At 52.9% G+C, this 22,771-nt stretch overlaps 1 protein-coding gene and 4 non-coding genes across 5 annotated transcripts in view; all 5 read left to right on the top strand.

The window, feature by feature from the left end:
- Window positions 1-22,771, top strand: part of VAC14 (VAC14 component of PIKFYVE complex) — a 204,072-nt gene that overhangs the window by 35,338 nt on the left and 145,963 nt on the right. The window contains exons 10-12 of the mRNA XM_065416489.1: window positions 8,001-8,061; window positions 19,967-20,111; window positions 22,053-22,118. Of these exons, the coding sequence (XP_065272561.1) occupies window positions 8,001-8,061; window positions 19,967-20,111; window positions 22,053-22,118 (272 nt within the window). The remainder of the gene's footprint in view (window positions 1-8,000; window positions 8,062-19,966; window positions 20,112-22,052; window positions 22,119-22,771) is intronic.
- Window positions 1,022-1,092, top strand: TRNAG-GCC (transfer RNA glycine (anticodon GCC)). Its single transcript has one exon. It is a non-coding gene; the product is annotated as a tRNA-Gly (tRNA).
- TRNAG-GCC (transfer RNA glycine (anticodon GCC)) lies at window positions 2,537-2,607 on the top strand. Its single transcript has one exon. It is a non-coding gene; the product is annotated as a tRNA-Gly (tRNA).
- Window positions 4,229-4,299, top strand: TRNAG-GCC (transfer RNA glycine (anticodon GCC)). Its single transcript has one exon. It is a non-coding gene; the product is annotated as a tRNA-Gly (tRNA).
- TRNAG-GCC (transfer RNA glycine (anticodon GCC)) lies at window positions 5,922-5,992 on the top strand. Its single transcript has one exon. It is a non-coding gene; the product is annotated as a tRNA-Gly (tRNA).

The raw sequence follows: 22,771 nt of genomic DNA, 5'->3' as shown, positions 1-22,771 counted from the left end.
TCAGGATTAAACAAAGACTGTGAATGGCTATCCAACTACAGAAGCAGTTTCTCCTCCCTTGGTGTTCACACCTCAACTGCTAGCAGAGCACCTCACCCTCCCTGACTGAACTAACCTCCTTATCTCCATACTGATTTATACCTGCCTCTGGAAATTTCCATTACTTGCATCTGAAGAAGTGAGGTTCTTACCCACGAAAGCTTATGTTCCCAATACTTCTGTTAGTCTTAAAGGTGCCACAGGACCCTCTGTTGCTTTTTACAGATTCAGACTAACACGGCTACCCCTCTGATACAGTACTTCACAAGTCATCTGTCAAGTCGCTACATGGTAGGTCCTTAGGATCTTTTAATTTGGCTTGATCTTCACCCAATACGTTATTTATATGGGCTATCCTGCTCAGAGCCAACAGTTGACACAGAAGCGTGTTTAGCAGTAAACTCCTCCTCACCTAGAGGTCTGGCGCAGTGACCATCTTTTTCTTGTGTTTGTGCAATGCATAGCACAGTGGGGTCCATGACACGGGCTCCTCACCACCACCACCACCACCACCAGTTTGAATACTACTTGCTTTTAAGGTAGCATCTACATTAAGAAAATGACCTAATGGATTGCTGACAATGGCAATCAGCAACAGGTCCCCTATGATGTGCCTGTTGCCAAAACAGTTAATGCTCTTGAGTACAATCAAGACCATCATCCACTGACTCTCAATCACATTTTCTGCAGAGGTGTTGAAAATAGGTTCACCTAGTTCTCGTTACCTCTTTGCCATTGGGTCAGGACAAACTGATGCAGATGACTGCTGTCAGAAACAAACTAATTTTCTAGTGCATACAGGGCTTTCAGGCGGCACACCCACAGCTGGCAACACCATTACACGCTTTATGGTGCAAGGGTTAAGAAGCCTAAGGCCAGAATTACATGTTCCCAAAGCAGGATTGTAACCAGATACTTCCTGACTGTCACCATGTGTGCAGCATGAAGAAAACAGCTGGAGACGCAGTTTTCCCCAGCTGCAGCATTGGTGGTTCAGTGGTAGAATTCTTGCCTGCCACGCGGGAGGCCCGGGTTCGATTCCCGGCCAATGCAAGAGCCAGGCTTTTTTTCTTAATTAAAATGATTGCCCTGCGCCAACCTGACCCTCTGTCCTGGTCAGTCCTTTCCAGGGAACTGATTGAACAATTAGGAAACCTATTACATCGGATTTCTAGGACCAGGGCAGAGGAGCATTCACATGAAAGAATAGAACCTCTGTGAATCACACTTCTAGTGTTGCCATGGTGCTGTGTTCTCACTAGATCACACCTTACCCCAAGGGAAACCTCTGGCACAGGCTCTTGAATGGCCCCCGCCCCTCTCTCTTCACTTGCTGATGTAGCAGCTTCAGTGAATGTGACTAGCAGTTCCTGGCCCGGGGGGGTCCCTGGCCCTCTGGGCCTGTCTGCGCTTTGGGGGCTATGGAAGCACATCTGCAGCTGTGCCTCCGGAGTGCCAGAGATGCGCCCGACATCGATGGTCGGGGTTTCCATCCGTGTCACTGATCCACCTCCGCAAGTGGCCCTAGCGAAGTCGCTGGAAGAATTCTTTCACTGATCTAAATGTTGTGTAGACCAGGGCTCGGTCCTTAAACGACTGGTGCAGCCTTTTCCTGCAGCTGGGATATTGGTGGCTTTGATTCCTGGCCAGTGCAGGAGCAACCTTTTGAAATGTACACCAGTCTAGCTGGGAGGTTGCAGGGCTGCAGCCAAGGAAGGCACCTCCCAGCCCTTTCTCCTCTGGCTGCAGCCCTGCCAACTTCCCGGAGCCCAGGAGCCTCCTGCTCACACCTATGGCACCATGCCGGCCTGTGCCTACTTGGCAGTGCCACACGCACCACTGGTGGAGCTGGGTATGAGTCACACTGCCCAGCTCCTCTCCTGTCCTAGCACTCGTGAGTAAATAACCCTCGGGGGGTCTGAGCTCTCGTTAGCCTCCAGGGCATCCATTCAGACAGACCAATGGAGGCAGTTTTAATTTCTGAAGCAACAGTTCCGCGCACAGGGTGCTTTCCTATCCCCCAAGAACCTCTGCTATTGGCACACGGAGCTTGGGTCACCATCGGGGGGGTGGGGGGGGGGTCATGTCATGTGGCTCCTGCATGTTCTCAGGTGTTACCCGTGGCCCAACCAGACTTGCTGTCAGTTGATTGCAGGCTCCTATCCTTTCCCCTCGCTTCCCCAGGGGAGTGCAGAGATCCCGGCTTGCGGAGACCTTCGCTCTACTGTCAGTTCAGCCAGATGTGTCCTTGTCTGAGCCGAGCACTTTTGCAAATGGCCTGTCGGGCAGTGAAATCAAGGCCCTAAAATGAAGAGCAAGACAGTGAAATGAAGAGCCTGGAGGTGCTCTTGCTTCCACGCTTTATGGTGCAAGGGTTAAGAAGCCTAAGGCCAGAATTACATGTTCCCAAAGCAGGATTGTAACCAGATACTTCCTGACTGTCACCATGTGTGCAGCATGAAGAAAACAGCTGGAGACGCAGTTTTCCCCAGCTGCAGCATTGGTGGTTCAGTGGTAGAATTCTCGCCTGCCACGCGGGAGGCCCGGGTTCGATTCCCGGCCAATGCAAGAGCCAGGCTTTTTTTTTTAATTAAAATGATTGCCCTGCGCCAACCTGACCCTCTGCCCTGGTCAGTCTTTTCCAGGGAACTGATTGAACAATTAGGAAACCTATTACATCGGATTTCTAGCACCAGGGCAGAGGAGCATTCACATGAAAGAATAGAACTTCTGTGAATCACATTTCTAGTGTTGCAATGGTGCTGTGTTCTCACTAGATCACACCTTACCCCAAGGGAAACCTCTGGCACAGGCTCTTGAATGGCCCCCGCCCCTCTCTCTTCAGTTGCTGATGTAGCAGCTTCAGTGAATGTGACTAGCAGTTCCTGGCCCGGGGGGGTCCCTGGCCCTCTGGGCCTGTCTGCGCTTTGGGGGCTATGGAAGCACATCTGCAGCTGTGCCACCGGAGTGCCAGAGATGCTCCCGACATCGATGGTCGGGGGTTTCCATCCGTGTCACTGATCCACCTCCGCAAGTGGCCCTAGCGAAGTCGCTGGAAGAATTCTTTCACTGATCTAAATGTTGTGTAGACCAGGGCTCGGTCCTTAAACGACTAGTGCAGCCTTTTCCTGCAGCTGGGATATTGGTGGCTCAGTGCAGAATTCTCGCTTGCCACGGGGGCAGCCAGCGTTTGATTCCTGGCCAGTGCAGGAGCAACCTTTTGATATGTACGCCAGTCTAGCTGGGAGGTTGCAGGGCTGCAGCCAGGGAAGGCACCTCCCAGCCCTTTCTCCTCTGGCTGCAGCCCTGCCAACCTGCCTTTTGCTTATTGGCAGCTGTTGGATGGCAGACGCTTTTAGCTGGAACCGAGAGGTCGCTAGAAGAGGAAGCCACAGTATCCTGGTTTTATGCCTGGGGCTGCTCCCCAGTCACTTAGCCAATCAGTGGCCAGCTCTGGGAGAGACCCCAGGAGCCCCCTGCTCACACCTATGGCATCATGCTAGCCTGTGCCTACTTGGCAGTGCCACAATCACCACTGGTGGAGCTGGGTATGAGTCACATTGCCCAGCTCCTCTCCTGTCCTCACACACGTGAGTAAATAACCCTCAGGGGATCTGAGCTCTTGTTAGCCTCCAGGGCATCCATTCAGACAGACCAACGGAGGCAGTTTTAATTTCTGAAGCAACAGTTCCACGCACAGGGTGCTTTCCTATCCCCCAAGAACCTCTGCTATTGGCACACGGAGCTTGGGTCACCATCGGGGGGTAGGGGGGGTTGGTCATGTGGCTCCTGCATGTTCTCAGGTGTTACCCGTGGCCCAACCAGACTTGCTGTCAGTTGATTGCAGGCTCCTATCCTTTCCCCTCGCTTCCCCAGGGGAGTGCAGAGATCCCGGCTTGCGGAGACCTTCGCTCTACTGTCAGTTCAGCCAGATGTGTCCTTGTCTGAGCCGAGCACTTTTGCAAATGGCCTGTCGGGCAGTGAAATCAAGGCCCTAAAATGAAGAGCAAGACAGTGAAATGAAGAGCCTGGAGGTGCTCTTGCTTCCACGCTTTATGTTGCAAGGGTTAAGAAGCCTAAGGCCAGAATTACATGTTCCCAAAGCAGGATTGTAACCAGATACTTCCTGACTGTCCCCATGTGTGCAGCATGAAGAAAACAGCTGGAGACGCAGTTTTCCCCAGCTGCAGCATTGGTGGTTCAGTGGTAGAATTCTCGCCTGCCACGCGGGAGGCCCGGGTTCGATTCCCGGCCAATGCAAGAGCAAAGCTTTTTTTCTTAATTAAAATGATTGCCCTGCGCCAACCTGACCCTCTGTCCTGGTCAGTCCTTTCCAGGGAACTGATTGAACAATTAGGAAACCTATTACATCGGATTTCTAGCACCAGGGCAGAGGAGCATTCACATGAAAGAATAGAACCTCTGTGAATCACATTTCTAGTGTTGCAATGGTGCTGTGTTCTCACTAGATCACACCTTACCCCAAGGGAAACCTCTGGCACAGGCTCTTCAATGGCCCCCGCCCCTCTCTCTTCAGTTGCTGATGTAGCAGCTTCAGTGAATGTGACTAGCAGTTCCTGGCCCGGGGGGGTCCCTGGCCCTCTGGGCCTGTCTGCGCTTTGGGGGCTATGGAAGCACATCTGCATCTGTGCCACCGGAGTGCCAGAGATGCTCCCGACATCGATGGTCGGGGGTTTCCATCCGTGTCACTGATCCACCTCCGCAAGTGGCCCTAGCGAAGTCGCTGGAAGAATTCTTTCACTGATCTAAATGTTGTATAGACCAGGGCTCGGTCCTTAAACGACTAGTGCAGCCTTTTCCTGCAGCTGGGATATTGGTGGCTCAGTGCAGAATTCTCGCTTGCCACGGGGGCAGCCAGCGTTTGATTCCTGGCCAGTGCAGGAGCAACCTTTTGATATGTACGCCAGTCTAGCTGGGAGGTTGCAGGGCTGCAGCCAGGGAAGGCACCTCCCAGCCCTTTCTCCTCTGGCTGCAGCCCTGCCAACCTGCCTTTTGCTTATTGGCAGCTGTTGGATGGCAGACGCTTTTAGCTGGAACCGAGAGGTCGCTAGAAGAGGAAGCCACAGTATCCTGGTTTTATGCCTGGGGCTGCTCCCCAGTCACTTAGCCAATCAGTGGCCAGCTCTGGGAGAGACCCCAGGAGCCCCCTGCTCACACCTATGGCATCATGCTAGCCTGTGCCTACTTGGCAGTGCCACAATCACCACTGGTGGAGCTGGGTATGAGTCACACTGCCCAGCTCCTCTCCTGTCCTCACACACGTGAGTAAATAACCCTCAGGGGATCTGAGCTCTTGTTAGCCTCCAGGGCATCCATTCAGACAGACCAACGGAGGCAGTTTTAATTTCTGAAGCAACAGTTCCACGCACAGGGTGCTTTCCTATCCCCCAAGAACCTCTGCTATTGGCACACGGAGCTTGGGTCACCATCGGGGGGGTAGGGGGGGTTGGTCATGTGGCTCCTGCATGTTCTCTGGTGTTACCCGTGGCCCAACCAGACTTGCTGTCAGTTGATTGCAGGCTCCTATCCTTTCCCCTCGCTTCCCCAGGGGAGTGCAGAGATCCCGGCTTGCGGAGACCTTCGCTCTACTGTCAGTTCAGCCAGATGTGTCCTTGTCTGAGCCGAGTACTTTTGCAAATGGCCTGTCGGGCAGTGAAATCAAGGCCCTAAAATGAAGAGCAAGACAGTGAAATGAAGAGCCTGGAGGTGCTCTTGCTTCCACGCTTTATGGTGCAAGGGTTAAGAAGCCTAAGGCCAGAATTACATGTTCCCAAAGCAGGATTGTAACCAGATACTTCCTGACTGTCCCCATGTGTGCAGCATGAAGAAAACAGCTGGAGACGCAGTTTTCCCCAGCTGCAGCATTGGTGGTTCAGTGGTAGAATTCTCGCCTGCCACGCGGGAGGCCCGGGTTCGATTCCCGGCCAATGCAAGAGCCAGGCTTTTTTTCTTAATTAAAATGATTGCCCTGCGCCAACCTGACCCTCTGTCCTGGTCAGTCCTTTCCAGGGAACTGATTGAACAATTAGGAAACCTATTACATCGGATTTCTAGCACCAGGGCAGAGGAGCATTCACATGAAAGAATAGAACCTCTGTGAATCACATTTCTAGTGTTGCCATGGTGCTGTGTTCTCACTAGATCACACCTTACCCCAAGGGAAACCTCTGGCACAGGCTCTTCAATGGCCCCAGCCCCTCTCTCTTCACTTGCTGATGTAGCAGCTTCAGTGTATGTGACTAGCAGTTCCTGGCCCGGGGGGGTCCCTGGCCCTCTGGGCCTGTCTGCGCTTTGGGGGCTATGGAAGCACATCTGCATCTGTGCCACCGGAGTGCCAGAGATGCTCCCGACATCGATGGTCGGGGGTTTTCCATCCGTGTCACGGATCCACCTCCCCAAGTGGCCCTAGCGAAGTCGCTGGAAGAATTCTTTCACTGATCTAAATGTTGTGTAGACCAGGGCTCGGTCCTTAAACGGCTGGTGCAGCCTTTTCCTGCAGCTGGGATATTGGTGGCTCAGTGCAGAATTCTCGCTTGCCACGGGGGTGGCCAGCGTTTGATTCCTGGCCAGTGCAGGAGCCGCCTTTTGAAATGGATGCCAGTCTAGCTGGAGGGGTGTGGGGCTGCCGTGTGAAATGCACAGCCCCAGTCGTCTCTTCCTCAGCTGAGGTTTTCAACCAGCTTTGCTGCTTCAGTTGCTGGTTGACAGGCTGCCAGCCTTTTGTAACCATGGGAGAGCGGGTGCTGCACTCTCCCTCCCTCAGGGTGCTGGTTTGGGCACTGCAGAATCTGCTCTCCGGGGTCTTTGAGCTGATCAGGGGCAGAATGAACAGCGTTCAGATCACCAGCTCTTTGTACAGAGTCAGATCTGCCCAGGGTGGGGAAGGCTCTGACTTGGATCTGGATTTCATGATGTAACCAGAATCTCACAGCCTAAAGAATTGTATTACCGGGGTTAGAGTCCAGGCAGCAGCTAGGCGGGTTTAGGAAGCGAGGTGGGGGCGGGCTGGAACATAAATCGGATGGGGTGTAGTGAGGAAAATATTTCCCCTTCACCGCCTATTATTGAATGGCTTAAACACCAATGCAATTCCTAGTGATATCTGCAGTATTAAGAGCCCTGCAGCCAGAGGCCTGGTTCACCCCCAGACCGGCTACACGGTATGAACTTTCCTATCATTCCTGTTCCGTGACCCAAATGGGACCAATTCTGGGTCTGAGAAAGTCAGCCTGCGTGGCATTCAGGTCTTTCCTTGCCTGTCAATGGAGGGACTGGTCAGTGGTAGATGGGGTAGTGTAGTTTGGGACGGGACGCCCTGCCCCATTACTAATTGGAGGGACTAGTCAGTGGCAGATGGGGTAGAGTAGTTTGGGACGGAACGCCCTGCCCCATTACTAGTTGGACTGAGACCCAAGGTGTCGGTTCTCAGCTGTATCAGTCACTCGCTTGGAAAATGACCAGATCGTCTAGTTCAGTTCCATGAACTTAATTTTGAGGCAAGGTTGGAATTTCTTCCTCTGAAGTTAGGAAACCAGTTTGCAAGCCTTGCTAGTGCTGGCTGGGCTCCGTTTTTGTGAGGGCTAAAGGGGGAGGAAGGCTGGGCTGAGGTGGGTGAGTAACATCTAGGCTAGGTGGCCTTGGAGAGCTATAGCTCGAGTTTGTGCTAGTGAAAATATCCTCATGGCCACCTTCCTTCAGTAGAGGGCACCGTGACCACGGGAGAGCTCCTGGCTCACATGGGCCCATACACAATGTAACGTGCCTGCTGCAGTGTGTGATGGACCTGGAGGGTGAGCTCTTCCAAAGGCCTGAATGGCTGTCCTCATTGTACAGATCTACAGGGTAGTGCGCTGTTCTCCAGCCAGGGGGATGAGTAGGAGTCGCTGTCTCAATCTGCCCCATCGCAGGGTCTAAGTAGTGTCCCTTTGATCTTCCTTTAGGTTGCCTGGAGGCCTCCAGCGATTCCAACCTCAGCAGCGCCAGTGTCTTCAATGTAAGCAGGTAAAGTAATGGTCATTGCTTGAGAATGACGTGCATGGGATACAGGTCAGTGAGACCCCCCTCTCCCTTTTGTTGTGGCGGGGAGAGGCTTTGCAGGGACACGGGTGCAGGTGAGGATGGAGGGGCATTGTCGGGGCTGCAGGACCAATAGAGGTGGGCTGTCAGAGGGAGGCCTGGCCAGTGCCCGTTCCTTTGCTCTGACAGACTCCAAACTCCTCCTTTGGGGGCCACTATAGCAAGACACTTGGCCTGCTGGGAGCCTGGCATGCTCGAGGGAGGGGTGGGCGTTTGTGAGGCAGGAGCTCTCTGTAGGGGGTGAAGGAATCAGCACTTCACACACTCCAGGGGCAGAACCGTGACCCCACCTGTCCCAGCCTTCCCTGCTAGCACCTTCACTCCACCCAGCGTGAGACCCGACTGCTGAAAAGGGGAGGCTCCAGGCCCCATTCACGGAGACCTCCCAGAGGAGGGGAGAGGGCGAAGTAAGTTCAGCCGTAGCCCTGCCTGCTTGGCTGGAAGTAGGGAAGCCAAGGAGATCACTGGCCTATTGCAAGTCTAGTTAGCCCAGCTCCATCCAGGAGGTCCCCCAGCAATGGGTGTGCTCTAGAAACCTAGAGAGAGAATGGGAATAGCGGCTGTACGTTTGTGCTGTGCACAGATGGGGGTGAAGTTACAGAAACTCTCCATGGGGTGCCCATTTGGGCGTATTAACGGTCAGCTCCATACTGTCCCACCTTGGTTACGCATGCACAGCTTAAAGGAAGGCTTCGTTCTACGCTTGGGTAAGACTGCAATACCACCAGCCCACCACAGAGTGTCACTGTAACTCAGGTGTTAATATGCCCTTGCACTAGTTTAAAGGCACACAATCTAACTGCAGTCGCATCTCATGGGTTACTGTACCTGCCGGAGTCCCCTTGTTAGTGTTTGTGCCTTTACAGTCCTAGGCCCTTAGTCAGTAGACACTTAGACCTGTGCTTGACCGTAAGTGCAGCAACAGTCTCCATAAAGTCACTGGTGACTTGTCACCTGCTTTAAGTGAAGTATGTGTCAGTGCGTGCAGCTCTGGGCCATATCTTCTCCCCTGTGTGTAACAGAGCCTGGAAACTCACTAGCCAATGGGCTATCAAATGCACCAGGTTAATGATGATAACCTTACACTGCCGTGTGTTAACTACTCCCCAGTGGGCCAGTCCTGGAGTGTCCCGTCCCGTCCCCCAGTGCACCACTGCCTTCCTTGGGAGCGGCAGGTATCTCTCCTGGAGAAGGGAATACCATCCCAGATTTCATGTGCTGATCTGCAATGGGTCCCCCGTCATTACTGGCGTGACGGGGGACCCAAAGACCCTGCCCGATATCAGAACCCTTTTGTGCTAGGTGCTGTACAAACGTGGTAAGCGAGTCCCTGCTCTGAAGCGTTTACAACCAAAGGCGACAAAGAAGGTGGGCAGGAGGGGGAAAAGCATAGCGAGGTTAAGTGACTTGTTCCAAGGTCATCCTATGTAGCTGAAATCGACATACTTAGATCGACTTACCGTGATGTCTTCACTGCGGTGAGTCGACTGCTGCCGCTCCCCCGTTGCCTTTCGCGGCGGTGGAGTACAGGAGTCGACGAGAGAGCGCTCGAGGATCGATTTATCGCGTCTAGACTAGACACGATAAATTGTCCCCCGCTGGATTGATCGCTGCCTGCCGATCCGGTGGGTAGTGTAGACATACGCTGAGTTTCCAGTATGATCTCGAGCCACTAGTCCGGGGTGGGCAAACTACAGTCCTCAGGCCACATCCAGCCCGCCAGCCGATTTAATCTGGTCCTCGAGCTCCCGCTGGGGAGCGGGGTTGGGGGCCGCTCCGTGCGTGCATGCCACAGTTCCCGGAAGCAGTGGCATGTCCCCCCTCTGGCTCCTACGGTTAGGGGCAGCCAGAGGGCTCTGGGTGCTGTCCCCGCCCCAAGCGCCGCCCCCACAGCTCCCATTGGCCAGGAACTGTGGCCAATGGAAGCTGCAGGGGCGGCGCCTGCGGATGGACAGTGTGCAGAGCCACCCGGCCACGCCTCCATGTAGGAGCCAGTGGGGGGACATGCCACTGCTTCCGGGAGCTGCTTGAGGTAAGCGCCGCCTGAACCCCTGACCCTTTCCTATGCCCCAACATCCTGCCCCAGCCCTGATCTTCCTCCTGCACCCTTGGTCCCAGCCTTGAGCACCCTCCTACACCCCAAATACCTCAGCCCAAGCTCCACCTCACAGCCTGCACCCCTAGCAGGAGCCCTGACCCCCCCCCCCGCATCCCAACCCCCTGACTCAACCTGGAGCCCCCTCCTGCACCCTGAACTCCTCATTTCTGACCCCACCCCTGAGCCTGCACCCCCAACCAGAGCCCTCACCCCCTCTGCAACCCAACCCAAATTTCTTGAGTATTCATGGCCTGGCATACAATTTCCATACCCAGATGTTGCCCTTGGGCCAAAAAGTTTGCCCACCCCTGCACTAGACCACTAAACGGTGTCCCTTTAATAGTGCAGTGAATTGTTTATACCTGAGCTGTTGCTGATGCAAGTTTCATCCTTGGACTTTACACTTAAGATGTTAAATAGAATTTGTTTAATGGCCTGTCACTTCAAAGCCCACTGGAGCAGAGCAGCCACTGCTGATGCTGTCAGTCTGCAAAGCTGATTTCTCAGGAGCTTTTCTTTGAAATCGCTAGTGCGGGTGGTGTGTTGTGACACTGGAAATGAGCCCCTCTGGCTGCAGGGCAAGTCTTCCCCACACCCTGCCATTGCACCCAGTCCACATTGGTCCATTTCTGTACCAAAGGCCTTTGTCAACTAGGAAACGGACTGAGTCAGCTGCTGGATGTGAACTGCTGTTGGTCACTCTCCGTCTGGGTTGGAGACAAGCTGATGGCTGAGAGAGGAAAAGCTCCTTCAATACCGTGACCCATCCAGTCACACAAGTCAAGTGACGCATTGATGCTGATGGATCCGGAGCCGTAGCCCCCTACTCTGAAGTGCCTTGCAAAGGGATGCAGATCAGCTCAGGCAGATGGATGGGGTGATCTAACAGGTCTCCCCCATTCCTGACTTCTAGAATAGTGTAGCTGGATGTCTTTTTAAAATGCTGCCTAGGTTCTTATCCTGCCTTCAGCCTCCTCGTATCTGAGCGCCATCCAGTCGTGCATTAAGTGACGTGACTGTCACATGGGGCTTGCCCTTGCTGTCATCCTCTCCCTGGGGAGATTTGTGTGTGCAGTGGCGTGTTTTGTTTTGGTAGGGTTTTGTTTGTTTTCAGATGTCCATGCTGCTCTTTGTTCGTCGAGAAGGCAGGTTGCATTGGAGTGCAAGGTGGGGAGGTTTCTGGTGGTACTTAATTCCTGGGGGAGGCTGTCAGGCAGCCTGGCTCTTGCCTGGTCCCTGGCTTGGACTGCGAGACAGGACTGCTGCCATCTGCCAGGAAGCACTGAGCTGGACTCTGCTCACTTCTCATGCCAGCCCTGCTTGCGAGCAGTGATGTTAGCTCAGCAGAGCGCAAGGCAGTGTTGTAGCTATCTGCGTTTGAGGCAGTGCACCCGCTCGCTCTGCCAGAGGCTCAGTGACCCTCGAACTGGTGCTGGGCTGAAATCCGCCTCTAATCCTTGCCATCTGATAGGAAGGGGAAGGAATCCAGGAACCCAGCGACAGACAGCGAGAGACGCCCTCAATACGCCTCACTTCTTGGGGCAGATTTCCCCTGTCCATGGCCTCCGTGGAAGGAAGATTTAAAAAAAAAAAAAATTCTCATCCCTAAACAGGGACTGAGGTGAACTCCTTTCAGGGGTGGATGGGGGCTTGTCTAATGTTGCTAGAGCCCTATGGAGGTGGGGTTAGAAACGGAATGGATGGGGAGAGAGGGGGGCTGGGGGTTGTGTGCCGTGTACAGAGAAGGGAGAGTGAAAAACATGAAGGTCTCCGCTCAAGGCAAAGGAAGGGGAAAGGTGATAGACGAGAAGGGAAGAGGCTAAGCAAAGGAAACCCAGCAAGCTGCACACACCGTGCGTGTTCCTGTCGGTCACCGAGTGCCAGCTGAGGAGACCCGTTGCAGTAGATGTTGGGAGGGTCAGCATTGCCCTCTGCCGGCTAATCCAGCCTGCACCCCCAGAGCACGAACGCTTCCCGGGGGCTTATTGGGAGCACCATGAGCTGCAATGGCTGAGGCTCTTCAAGCCATCTGTGAGGAGCAGATAGTGGCGAGGCTGCCCTTAGAAAAGCTGCTTTCAAAATGGCTTGAGATGGAATGAATCCATGAAAGCGGTTTCCTTAAGCCCTACTCGGTTTGCGTCTTTTCGGCTTTAGTGGAAGGGCCTTTCAACTTGTGCTCTGGTGAGGAGTGTGTTGGGGGGGCTGAATTATGCAGGCTTTACTACTCCTGAAGTCAGTAGCCACTTGGCTTTATACAGGGAAGTGAAGCTCAGCAGAAAGTAATGAGGCCCAGTTCTTACTGCCTGCTGCTGGGTATAGGCGCCCCTCCCGAAAAACAAAGTGAGAGGAAGAAAACAGACTCCTGACTCAATACCGGTGTTGCAGGCAGTGCCATACTTTACCATCTGACCTTGGCTTCCACTGCGCCCCCCAGCTGCAGATGCTGAAAGTCCATAACTTTTTAGAAGTGGGCAAGGGTGGGGGGAGCAGGTTAGAAAGGTTCCTTCTCCCTCTTTGTGGGTGTTGGTATCAGGATGGCAAATCAGCTGATGAGCTCCAAATTGGGTGTATCTACCGAAGGGCCACATGAGCGAGAGAGACAATTGCTCTTTAGAACAACTGAAGAGAAGAACTTTAGAACAACTTGTTCAGGAAGTTTCAGCTGCCTTTTTTTTATATCCCTCTTAGCATACCACAGAATGAGCAATTAAGCGCTTTGCTCTGGCTACTTCTCTAGACACTTAACTTGCAGGTCTCCTACTAGAGGCTGCAAATGGAGAGGCAAAACCAAAGTAGCAACTGAAAAACCAGTGTTGGCATTAATGGAAGATGGTGAGCAGAACATGAGAAATGGCCCTCAGTGGCTACAAGCATTCAGGCAGGGGGAAGGCGTTCCTACTTCCCACTGCCAGTTCGGTGTCTGAGAAACTGCACAATATTGTGTCCAAGTTGCTGAAGATGCCATCCAAGAACGTAGAGAAAAGGAGGTCTGCATGTTTGACCTATGGGCGGGTGTGTTGTCTTGTTGGAACAGAAAGTGATGCCACCCTAAAGCACACTGTGAACGTTCAAAAACTCTTCCACAACAATCACCAGTCTCACGGTTGACTGAAAAAGGATCATGGGCCTTGGGAGAATCTCAGGAGGACCATCGCTATGTTCAGCTACATAAGCATGTAGAAATCTGCACTGAGTGCCAGGAGTACACTAATGGAAACAGAACATGTCTTCCACAACCTTAGAATCTACTAAGCCACATCGTCTGTAGGCAGGTCGAAGGACGTTTGGGAGGGATTTCGTAGAGTCATTACCAGACTGGGACCCTACCTTCAGTCTTGGTGGAAATCTGGCTTGATCAAACAGAACTAGAGTCACGTTTCAGAGACACTGTGGAATCTGCCATAACTTAACAACAGAATTGATTCCAAAGATCATAACCTGAGCCCAGACCATGAAGGGGAGGTTGAAATCTGGCTGCTGGAACATAATTCTGTGAATTCCTTCAGTCAGTCTTAGGTGCTAAGAGAAGACCTGGTTGTCTATCCCACCTCTCAAAATGGCTGGACATCAGTACCGGTAAAATAGTGTAAAACAGGATAGCAGAATTCAAGACTTGACCATTCTTTGAGACCTGGCCTCCTGTCCAGCTCGCTTGGCCTCCCTCAGTCATGGTTTTAGCCCATTCCAATTGGCTTAGTCCAGACTTCATAATGGGCCAGGTGGCTATTCCTTGGTTGACGAGGACGTGTATTGCACACCCCAGCTCATCTGACAGTAGTGAGGGCTATTGGGAGCAGTGGTGTGGTGCTGCTTCCCACCCCTCCCTGCAGCACAAACTCCTTACCCTTCCTCTGCGGACCTGCAGGAGAGAGCGCTCCCAGTCCCAGCTCTGCAGACGACTACAATGCACGGACATGCCACTAGGTTGGACTGGCAGCATCATCTAGGTGTTGTGGGCTATAAATGACCCCCTCCCCCCAAATGCTCAGTCTCTTGCAACTCATCTGCAGTATGTGTCTTGGGGGATTGGGAATGCCGCCTTCTCCAGTCTGGCCAGATGTTTTATTTGCTGCTCCGCCTGGAGGAGAGCAGAGAGGAGCGTTGCCACAGGGGGAATGAATGTAGAAGCTGGTGAAGAAGACAAAGGAAACCCTTGAAAGGGCTTTGGTGGAGTGTGAGGTGGGGACAAGCTGTAGGAGAAGTTATCCAGGGGGTAAGAGGAGCAGGCTTTATGGAGCAGAGGAGAGTGCTGAAGGAACATAGTTGCAGGCTGCCCACTAGGTTCTCCTAATGCACCTGTCATGATATCTAGGAATCCTCATTCTAGTGTTTAGCTAGCTGGGTCTCTAGGTCATGGCAACAGGAGTATTCCCATGCCCTGTTCAGACGGTGATGGAACAGTTAGAGTATGCCAGGGAAGTGAAGAGCACTTCGCAGCACATCCACTCCCTAGTGTGAAATCCCTCATTAGTAGGAATTTAGTAGGGTTGTGGTGCTGTGGCTTTAAAAAAAAAAAAATGGGAGAAGGAAAAGCTTTGGGTTTCTGCAGACGTGTTCCTCCAAAATTCTCCTCTGTCATCGAGGCCTTATGTACCTAGGTTAATGGGCCACACTGGCTGGTCAGAGAACAGCAGCGTTCTGGTTTTCGAATGGAGAGCATGCCCACTCCACACCAAGGGGTCCATGCGTACAACCTCCTGCAGCATGGTCGCGGTATAGGGATTGGCCTGAACGGCTGGAGATCTGGGTTCTGTACCTGCCTGTGTGATTCTTTGCCTCGTCTAGGTGGACTGTCAGCTCTTTGGGCAAGGTGTCTCACTGTGTCGGTATGGTGCCCAGAACAGAGAGGCCCCTGGGACGGGTTCCCCCCAGGGTGCCACCTGGAACTGGGGTACCACTGAGCCCGCCTGGGTTCCCTTTACACTATACTGCTGTGACCAGCCTGCCAAGCCCTCTCCCACGCTCCAGTCTGTACCTTCACCAGCACACATACAGGTAGAGAGACACCTAGCTGCAGAAACATACAGACGCTGTGATCAGTTCTGCATGGGAAGGCTTCAGCTAAGGGACTTCCTGGCTACTCAGGCATGCACCCCCCTCTAGAGGGTAAACCCGAAATTATACCGACTTGTGCTGCTCAGGGAACTGTACAGCGTAAGCTCATGAAATTTCCCCCTCCCTCAATATGGAGAAGAAATATACAACCGCTTTTTACCCCAAGTTATAACTTCCTCAAACTGGTTTGTGATAAAGCAAAACAAATTTATTAACTACAAAAGAGATTTTAAGTGATAAGGGAGAGCAAACAGATCAAAGCGGATTACATAGCAAATAGACACAAAGGCAATCTAAGCTTAATAGACTAAAGAGCTTGGATAGGAGTAGCAACTTCTCACCCTAAATGGTGATTTGAGCTGGTTGCAGGGATTCTTAAGCTGCCCTTGCTTGCAGTTTAAAACCCCCAGGTATTCCTGTCACAGGCTAGAAACCCCTCTCGCCTGGGTCCAGCCCTTCTCCCTCAGTTCAGACCTTGTTCCTCAGGTGTTTCCAGGAGTCTCTGTGAGTAGGGAGTCAGTGAAGAACCACGATGATGTCACTCCCCTGCCTTAAATAGCTTTTGCATATGGCGGGAACTCTTTATCTTTAAGCTTGGCTCCCACCTCCGGTCAATGGAAAAACACTGGTATTCCAAGATGGAGTCCAGTACCAGGTGACTTGGTCACATGTCCCTGTAGGGTCATAGCAGCAGTGACTCAGAGGCTGTTTGTAGTGTCCTTAAAGAGGCTCCCTAGGAAGGCCCCCCGGGTGGGAGATTAGCTTCTTCTAAGACCTATTGTTCTCCCTAATGGCCCTTCCTAGCCAGCCATCTAGACTGAGAATCTTTTGCGTAGTGGGTGTTCCCAGCTGTAAACGCATTTGTAATAGATACACAGGCCATATTCCTAACTTCAGATACCAAAATGATACATGCCTACAAGTAGGATAATCATCTTCAGTAAATCAGAACCTTCTCAATATCTCACATGCCTTATCTTGCACAAAAGACATCAGAATCATGCCATACTCTTATCATAATAATATTACTATGAAGAATATGGGGCGTAATGTCACAGCCTGATCCTGGTGCCGTTAGTTATGACTGTAATACTAAAGTATGGTTTTCTGGTTAGACCAGGGAGTGTGATCAGCAACTCGGACATTAGAAATTGCAACAAACTAAAATAGCCAGGGAAGCACCGGGGGACAGGCGGGCTAATGGAGAGAGACAGAACCAGTCACTGGCTCAGTCAGCCCAGATCAGCAGAGAGTGAAAGCTGCTACCACCTTGCCAGGCACCCAGGGGATAAATATCCGTATCATTACAATCCTAGCGCGCTCCGCTCAGCCACACCTGGAGCAGGGTGACCGCAGGCTCGCTCCCATTTTCTCCTTAAACACACTGATTGCCTACATTTGAAGGGTTGGCCCGGCCTGGGCCCTGAGCCCCTCCTCCAAAGGGGGAAACAGAAGGGAGAGACGAGCATGGAGGGAATGGAGATGGGGTAGGGGAGGAAAAGCAATAGCTGAAGGTAAGAACAGATGTTTAGTGGAAGGGCCCAATCAGAAATACCTTGAAGAAAGCAAAGGGTTGGGAAACACTGTTACAAAGAAACCAGTCTGAAGAAGATACTCTAATGTACAAGTGGGACCAGGGAGAGTAACTTTAGTGGTTTGTGTTTTTAAATCTGATTTAATTGTGGCTTGGATGTTCTCACGCCAAAACAAATGGGAACCCCCCTCCCCGCTTTCCCCAGGGAGGGAGCGCTGGCTGCTGTGTGCATCAGTCGCCATTAGGCAGCTTGAGAACCCATTCATTTTCCCTTTCACAAGTTGATAAGTATGCACTGCAACTGGCATGAATAGGCAGCCCCGCTGGCTGTGGAGGGAGGCGAACGAGTGAATGGCTTTGAAGCTGAACTTCCCACTGCGACATGATGCCCTGCGAGGTCAGGGCAGAGGCATGCTGGCAGGGCCATGCGAGGGCAAGCTTGCCCTGAGGCTGCCCACACCACTCCTGGGGATGAATAGAGCGCTCTAGTCTCAGGCCTGGCACATCTCGCAGCGCTGAATTCACAAGAGAAAATGTACTTGCCTTAATACAGTCCCCAGAGCGAACATGACAGCACCTTCTCAGGGCTGCAGAGCAGCGGATCTAAAGCGAGGGTGATGAACTAGACAAAAGCACCTGCCCTGGCCCAGATCTCAGCGCTGAGAGCCCGTGGCACATCCGTGGAGGGTCCGATTAAAGCGATGCCATTGCTACTGTGACGAAGCGCCTGTGTGAGGCTGGCTGTGGATTAAGGAAGAGCAGAGAAGTGCGTGGGCATGCTGCAGAGCACGGTGCAGCAGCGTGTTACTAAATCCACCCAAAGCCGGCGCAGCCCTACTCTGCCCTGGGGATGCCGACAGCAGGACGAGAGCAATGACCGTGGGCTGTAGATGGCGACCAGTGAGCCTGGCTGACCCTCAGCAGAAGCTCCGTCTTGCTAGGCTGCACGTGGAGGCTCCTGCCCGCACTCACTGGCGATTTGGCGCCTGATTTTGGGCCAAAACCTAATTTGCCTGCTTCAATACAGTAGCCTGATATCCAAAAGTGCTGCGGCCCCATTCGGACCCTAATCCGAAGCCTCTTGGGGCCTGCCTCTCTTCTCCCCGGTGAGGGCTTGAAATGCTAGATCAGCTGGCCTTGGCGGCTGCCTCTGACATCCGCACTAACCTCGAACAGAAACCTGAACAAACATCTGACATGATGTAGCTCAAACAATTCATCTACCTCCTAGAGGGCAAGGATCCCCCTGTCTCACCCTTAGACTGCCTGTCCAGGGGGAAATCAAACCCTATGAAACAGCAGTTTCTGCAGAGAAATTTGCCCTTTAGGAATTCCCATAAAATAAGCTGCAGAGAAACTCCAAGCAAATGAGAGAGCCATCATGAGTTCAGCACACACTTGAATAATTCAGTCTCTTAGAAATCCCCTGTATGTCCTGGAAGGCAAGAGCGCATCGCCCCTTCTGGATCTTCAGAGCATCTTCTCTTGGGCATCTGTTTCGGGCATGTGTTTCAGCCATCTGGCCTTGAATGTAAGATTGGGCCCCAGCCATCAACTCTGCCCCACCCCTGGGATCCAGCCAGCCCCAACAGGAATGGCTAGAGGCGAGATTCCTCATGTGGAACTCTTTGAGCGAATGCTTTGAGAGCTTTACTGCTGGGGGGAGGAGAATACAGATTCTGGGAACTCCTAGGGCTCCAGTTAGACTTTCAGATCCTAGTTGGAAACTGGAGAGTCATTACATCCAAAGGAGGGCAAAGTTTATCTGGCAAACGCTGTTATTTGGGAGTCTTCTACCCACATTGCAATGCAAGTTCTTTGGACTCGTGATCTCCTCGCTGTTCAGTTAGCCCCTTTGGGGCAGAGATGGTCATGCTGGGGTGGAAGCTGAGGATTTTCTGGTCTGTCCATGGTGATCGTGGAAATAGTTTGGTAAACTCGAGTTGTTGTGAATTCAGCCCAGGTTGATGGTACCCGAAAGCCATTGCCCCTCTGACCAATTGCCAGGGCCCTTTGGGAAAAGCTGGCATTCAGTCCATGCTCTAGTTGGGTAGGTGTCCCCATTGCAGAAACAACTGCCACGCGTGATACCAGCTGGGCCCCTTGTTAGGAGTCATGGCGGGAAGGTTAATGGAGACCAAGTGCCCTGGCTCATTGACGTGGCCCCTTCGAGGCAGCTCTGAGTCCCCTGGCAGGGTCAGCGTGTGGGAATGCCCATGCTGTTCCTGCTGGGACTCTCAATGCATCTGGCACGCACACTTTGTTATTTGGAGCCCGGATTTGATGGCCTTTGGCTGTGTTGTAGCATATTCTAGTTTCTCAACATAGTAACTGCTGTGGCAGATCCCTCAAGTGCAGTGTCCTGTCAGATGCTTTAGAGGGAAGGTTCAAGAAACTGCAATAAAGGCAGTTATGGGACAACCCACCCCCGGGAAAGCTTCCTCCTAACCCCCAGGAGATACAGGTTGCGTGTTTATATTACTTCCAATAAGTCAGACCTAAGACTTGAGGCCACGTCTCTTAGCTTCCCAGCCAGTGCTTAACCCATCAGGCTGCAGTGCTGCCAACCCAGGCTATTCTAGTGATGCATGAGGAGCTGGGGACCAGGCTGTCAGTCACACCTGATCCCCGGGATCACAGCAAGTAGGGGGGGGTAGCCTGTTGCGGCGGGGCTGGGCAAATCTGTGCTCCTCTGGCCTATGGAATCACACTGCTCAGTCTTTCACTTCATGCCCATGTCACGAGAGAGGAGGCGCAAACCCTGACACACCAGCCCTAGGGAGGAGCAGAATGATAAACCCAATACTAAAGGTTCTCTGGCCAGCAGATTTGAGTGGTACAATCCATGTTTTACACAGGCTCTGCTTGTTCCATCGTCGTCGCCCCCCCCCCCCCCCCCCCATGCAGTGGGTTCCTGATTAGCCAATCCATTAACTCAGCAGCTCCTGTCAGTTGTGGACTGTGTGAAATTGCTCCTTCGCTCTTATGTGTAGCTCTGAAAGACAGCAAGCGTAGGCAGCCGGGGTCACCTGCCAGTTGATGTGTGGAAGAGGGGGTGCTGGGGCCAACCTTCTGGGCTGGAGCAGCGCGGGGACACGTGCGCACACAAACCACCGTCTTTGTGCCCCTGGTTTTCTGTGCAGCACTGACCGGGTCCCGGTGACCCTTAACCTCGATGGGATAGTGCAGGTGTTGGACTGCCACCTTCACGACTCAGCCACCGGGATGATGACCAGAATCGCAGTCCTGAAATGGCTCTATCACTTGTACATCAAGACGCCGCGGAAGGTAAGTCGGGCTTGTGAAACCATTGGTGCAATATCCTGCTCCCTTTGCGGAGCTGGGCTGGAGCTGCTTGGTCTCAGCCTAGTTATCGCTGACCACTTGTCTGTTGCAAAGCCAGTGCGTCTCCTGGCTCAGTGCCTCAGCGACGTTCTGTGACCAGCAGGGGGCACTGCAGGTAGGGAGGAGGTGCACTGGCAGAGTTGTATGGTGGAGCCTTGGCTGCAATAGCAAGGAACGGCTGCCGAGCTAGAAGAACGGGAGTGCTTCAGTTTAGCATTGAGGTGCATTGGCAGACGTGGGGACCAGCCGCAGGGCTGGAGCTAGTGGGGTTGTCACTCCGGCAGAGTGCTGCACACTTGGCTCTAGCTACCGTCTTTGTTCTCAACACCCATTAACCTGAGTCCTACCATCAGCTGAGGGCTTTCCTGCCACTAGCCCAGCTGGGCTGCAATGCGTTGAAGACGGCTCTAGCTGCAGAAAATGGTCCGTACAAACATGAGCAATACCCCGGCTTTCATCAAAATGAGCCCTTCTGACATTAGGGACCTTAGTAGCACGGGTAGGCAAACCGCTGCTCCTGGGTGAGGCATAAAAACCCAGCCGAGCCTCTGCCCTGTTTCTGAACCAAACACTGAGCTTTGGGTTCACTCAGGAGTTACCTGTTCTGCTGCCAGTTGTCACACCCTCCCAGCTCTTCAGACTCGTGTCCCTTGCCACCACCTTCCCTGGGAGGAGAAGGCTGCCACAGACCTCCCATATGTACGTCTGTAGATCGGTTGGCGGGATTGCACTGCTAGCGAGAGGCCTCTGAAAATTCTGCTCTGCCCAGCGTCTCTGGGGTAGACCTGGGCTGGCTTCTCCCTTAAAGCCAAGTGTGGTTTCTGGGGCTCTTCCATCAGGGCTGAAACTTCTGACTGCCTTTGCAGGTCGTTGGTTCCCACTGGACGCTGTGTAGGACTCTGCGGGCAGGCCAGCCTAACAGGCATCGTGCTTGGCACAGGGGTTCTTCCCGTTAGACAGGCTGTGGGGGGAAGAGCGAAATGTCAGCAGGTTTGGAGAAGCGCCTGGGAAGCCCTTTTTGATCCGTTGCTCCTGACTTGCTGTAGCTGAGGTTCTATCAGTGGACTCGTTGCAAGGAGAGCGAGTGCTTGGGAGGTGGTGCTATAGATGAATTTAGATGCAGTCCCCTATCCTGAGCAGGTTGGCTGGCAGTTACAGCACATCTGGGGTATGATCCAGGTGTGGGTATTAGAGCACATCGGGGCTTGGCAAGGGTTTTCAAGAATCCTCCAGAGGAGAAGGGAAGGGGCTTGGCCTTTCTAGATTGCGAGCTCTCCCAAGAGAAGGTAGAGGGGAAGACACCCCCTCTTCCTTCCCCTGGGGTGCTGCCTACCATAGATCAATCCTGGTAGGACATGTCATAAGTTCTCTAGTGGGAGCAGCTGCCATCATTCACGCTGCCTGCTGCACATCAGTTCTCGTTAACCATGTATCTAATCAGACAGGAGGTGAAATCTGAATCGATGCCATGGTGACTGCAGCTCCTCATGAAGAGAAGCCCAAAAATTCACCCCCAAACTACCCATGGGGGTTTTAATAAGAAACCCTTCACTTGTAAGTCTCTTCTGGCCTTTCCTCTCTTGGGAAGGGTAGGAAAGTGAGTGTCCCACACTAGAAACTTGCCTTCTCATTACATAGGTATGGAATCAGCTCAGCAAACAAGCAACCGTGTCCTTCTGGGATTGTACTTGTTGGCCTAATAAGTTTGCTACTGATACTTTCACCCGAGCTACTGTTTCGATCCCTACTTCGAAGAGCTTGCTAGCTGGCTGGGAAAATGCCTGCAAAGCTGCACTAGCCTGCACTGACGAGGACGGCTCCTGGTGTGTGGGAGGGATATTCCAGACTCTGTGTGACTGAGGCCCCGTGTTTCTCTGGTTTCAGATGTTCCGGCATACAGACAGCCTCTTTCCCATTTTGCTACGGACATTGTCGGATGAGTCAGACGAGGTGAGTGTTACACCTCGTATACAACCCCCCTGGGCTGTGCTTGCCAGCTGTCATGCTCTCACCTTAGCTTCGAGCTAGCCCGGACCAGTGCACCAGTTCGCTGTATCAGCTCTTCTCTGGCTCTGCAGGATTGTCTAGCCCTTGTGGCTCCAGAGAGTTCCCTGCACATGACCCAATTCAGTGTGTCTCACTGAGTCTACCGACAAACCCATTTCTAGCTGTAATTTCACCGACTCCCACAGTCAAGCCTGGGACGAACCCCGTGACTCTAGAGTGTGAATTTCCCTACTCCCCTCAGTGGGCTGCTCAGCCTAAAGCCTGGTGATAATGTTAAGGCCAGCTTGATCTGTTACTGACTGGCCATTAGGGGGGGGGGGGGGGTGTTGAGTGCCCCTGCTGTCTCCCACACTGACCTATGTGTGGGGGAGAGGAACCAAGTCACCCAGCACAAGGCCAACCTTGGTGAAGGGGCCTCCACCTGGTTTGCAGTTGGTTACTTGCTTGACTCTATTTGGTTTCCACAGTGCCCAGTAAAGGGTTAAGAAGGATAACTCATGTGCAGGAGCTAGCCCACTGCAATGTCCTAGCGGAGACCAGGCCCCTGCAGCTTTTACCACAAGGTAGCTAGGCGAGATCAACCCTATACTCGCTTG

This window comes from Emys orbicularis, chromosome 14, assembly GCF_028017835.1.
Source record: "Emys orbicularis isolate rEmyOrb1 chromosome 14, rEmyOrb1.hap1, whole genome shotgun sequence".
NCBI classification, from domain to species: domain Eukaryota; kingdom Metazoa; phylum Chordata; order Testudines; family Emydidae; genus Emys; species Emys orbicularis.
This window is presented reverse-complemented; position numbering and strand designations above follow the sequence as displayed.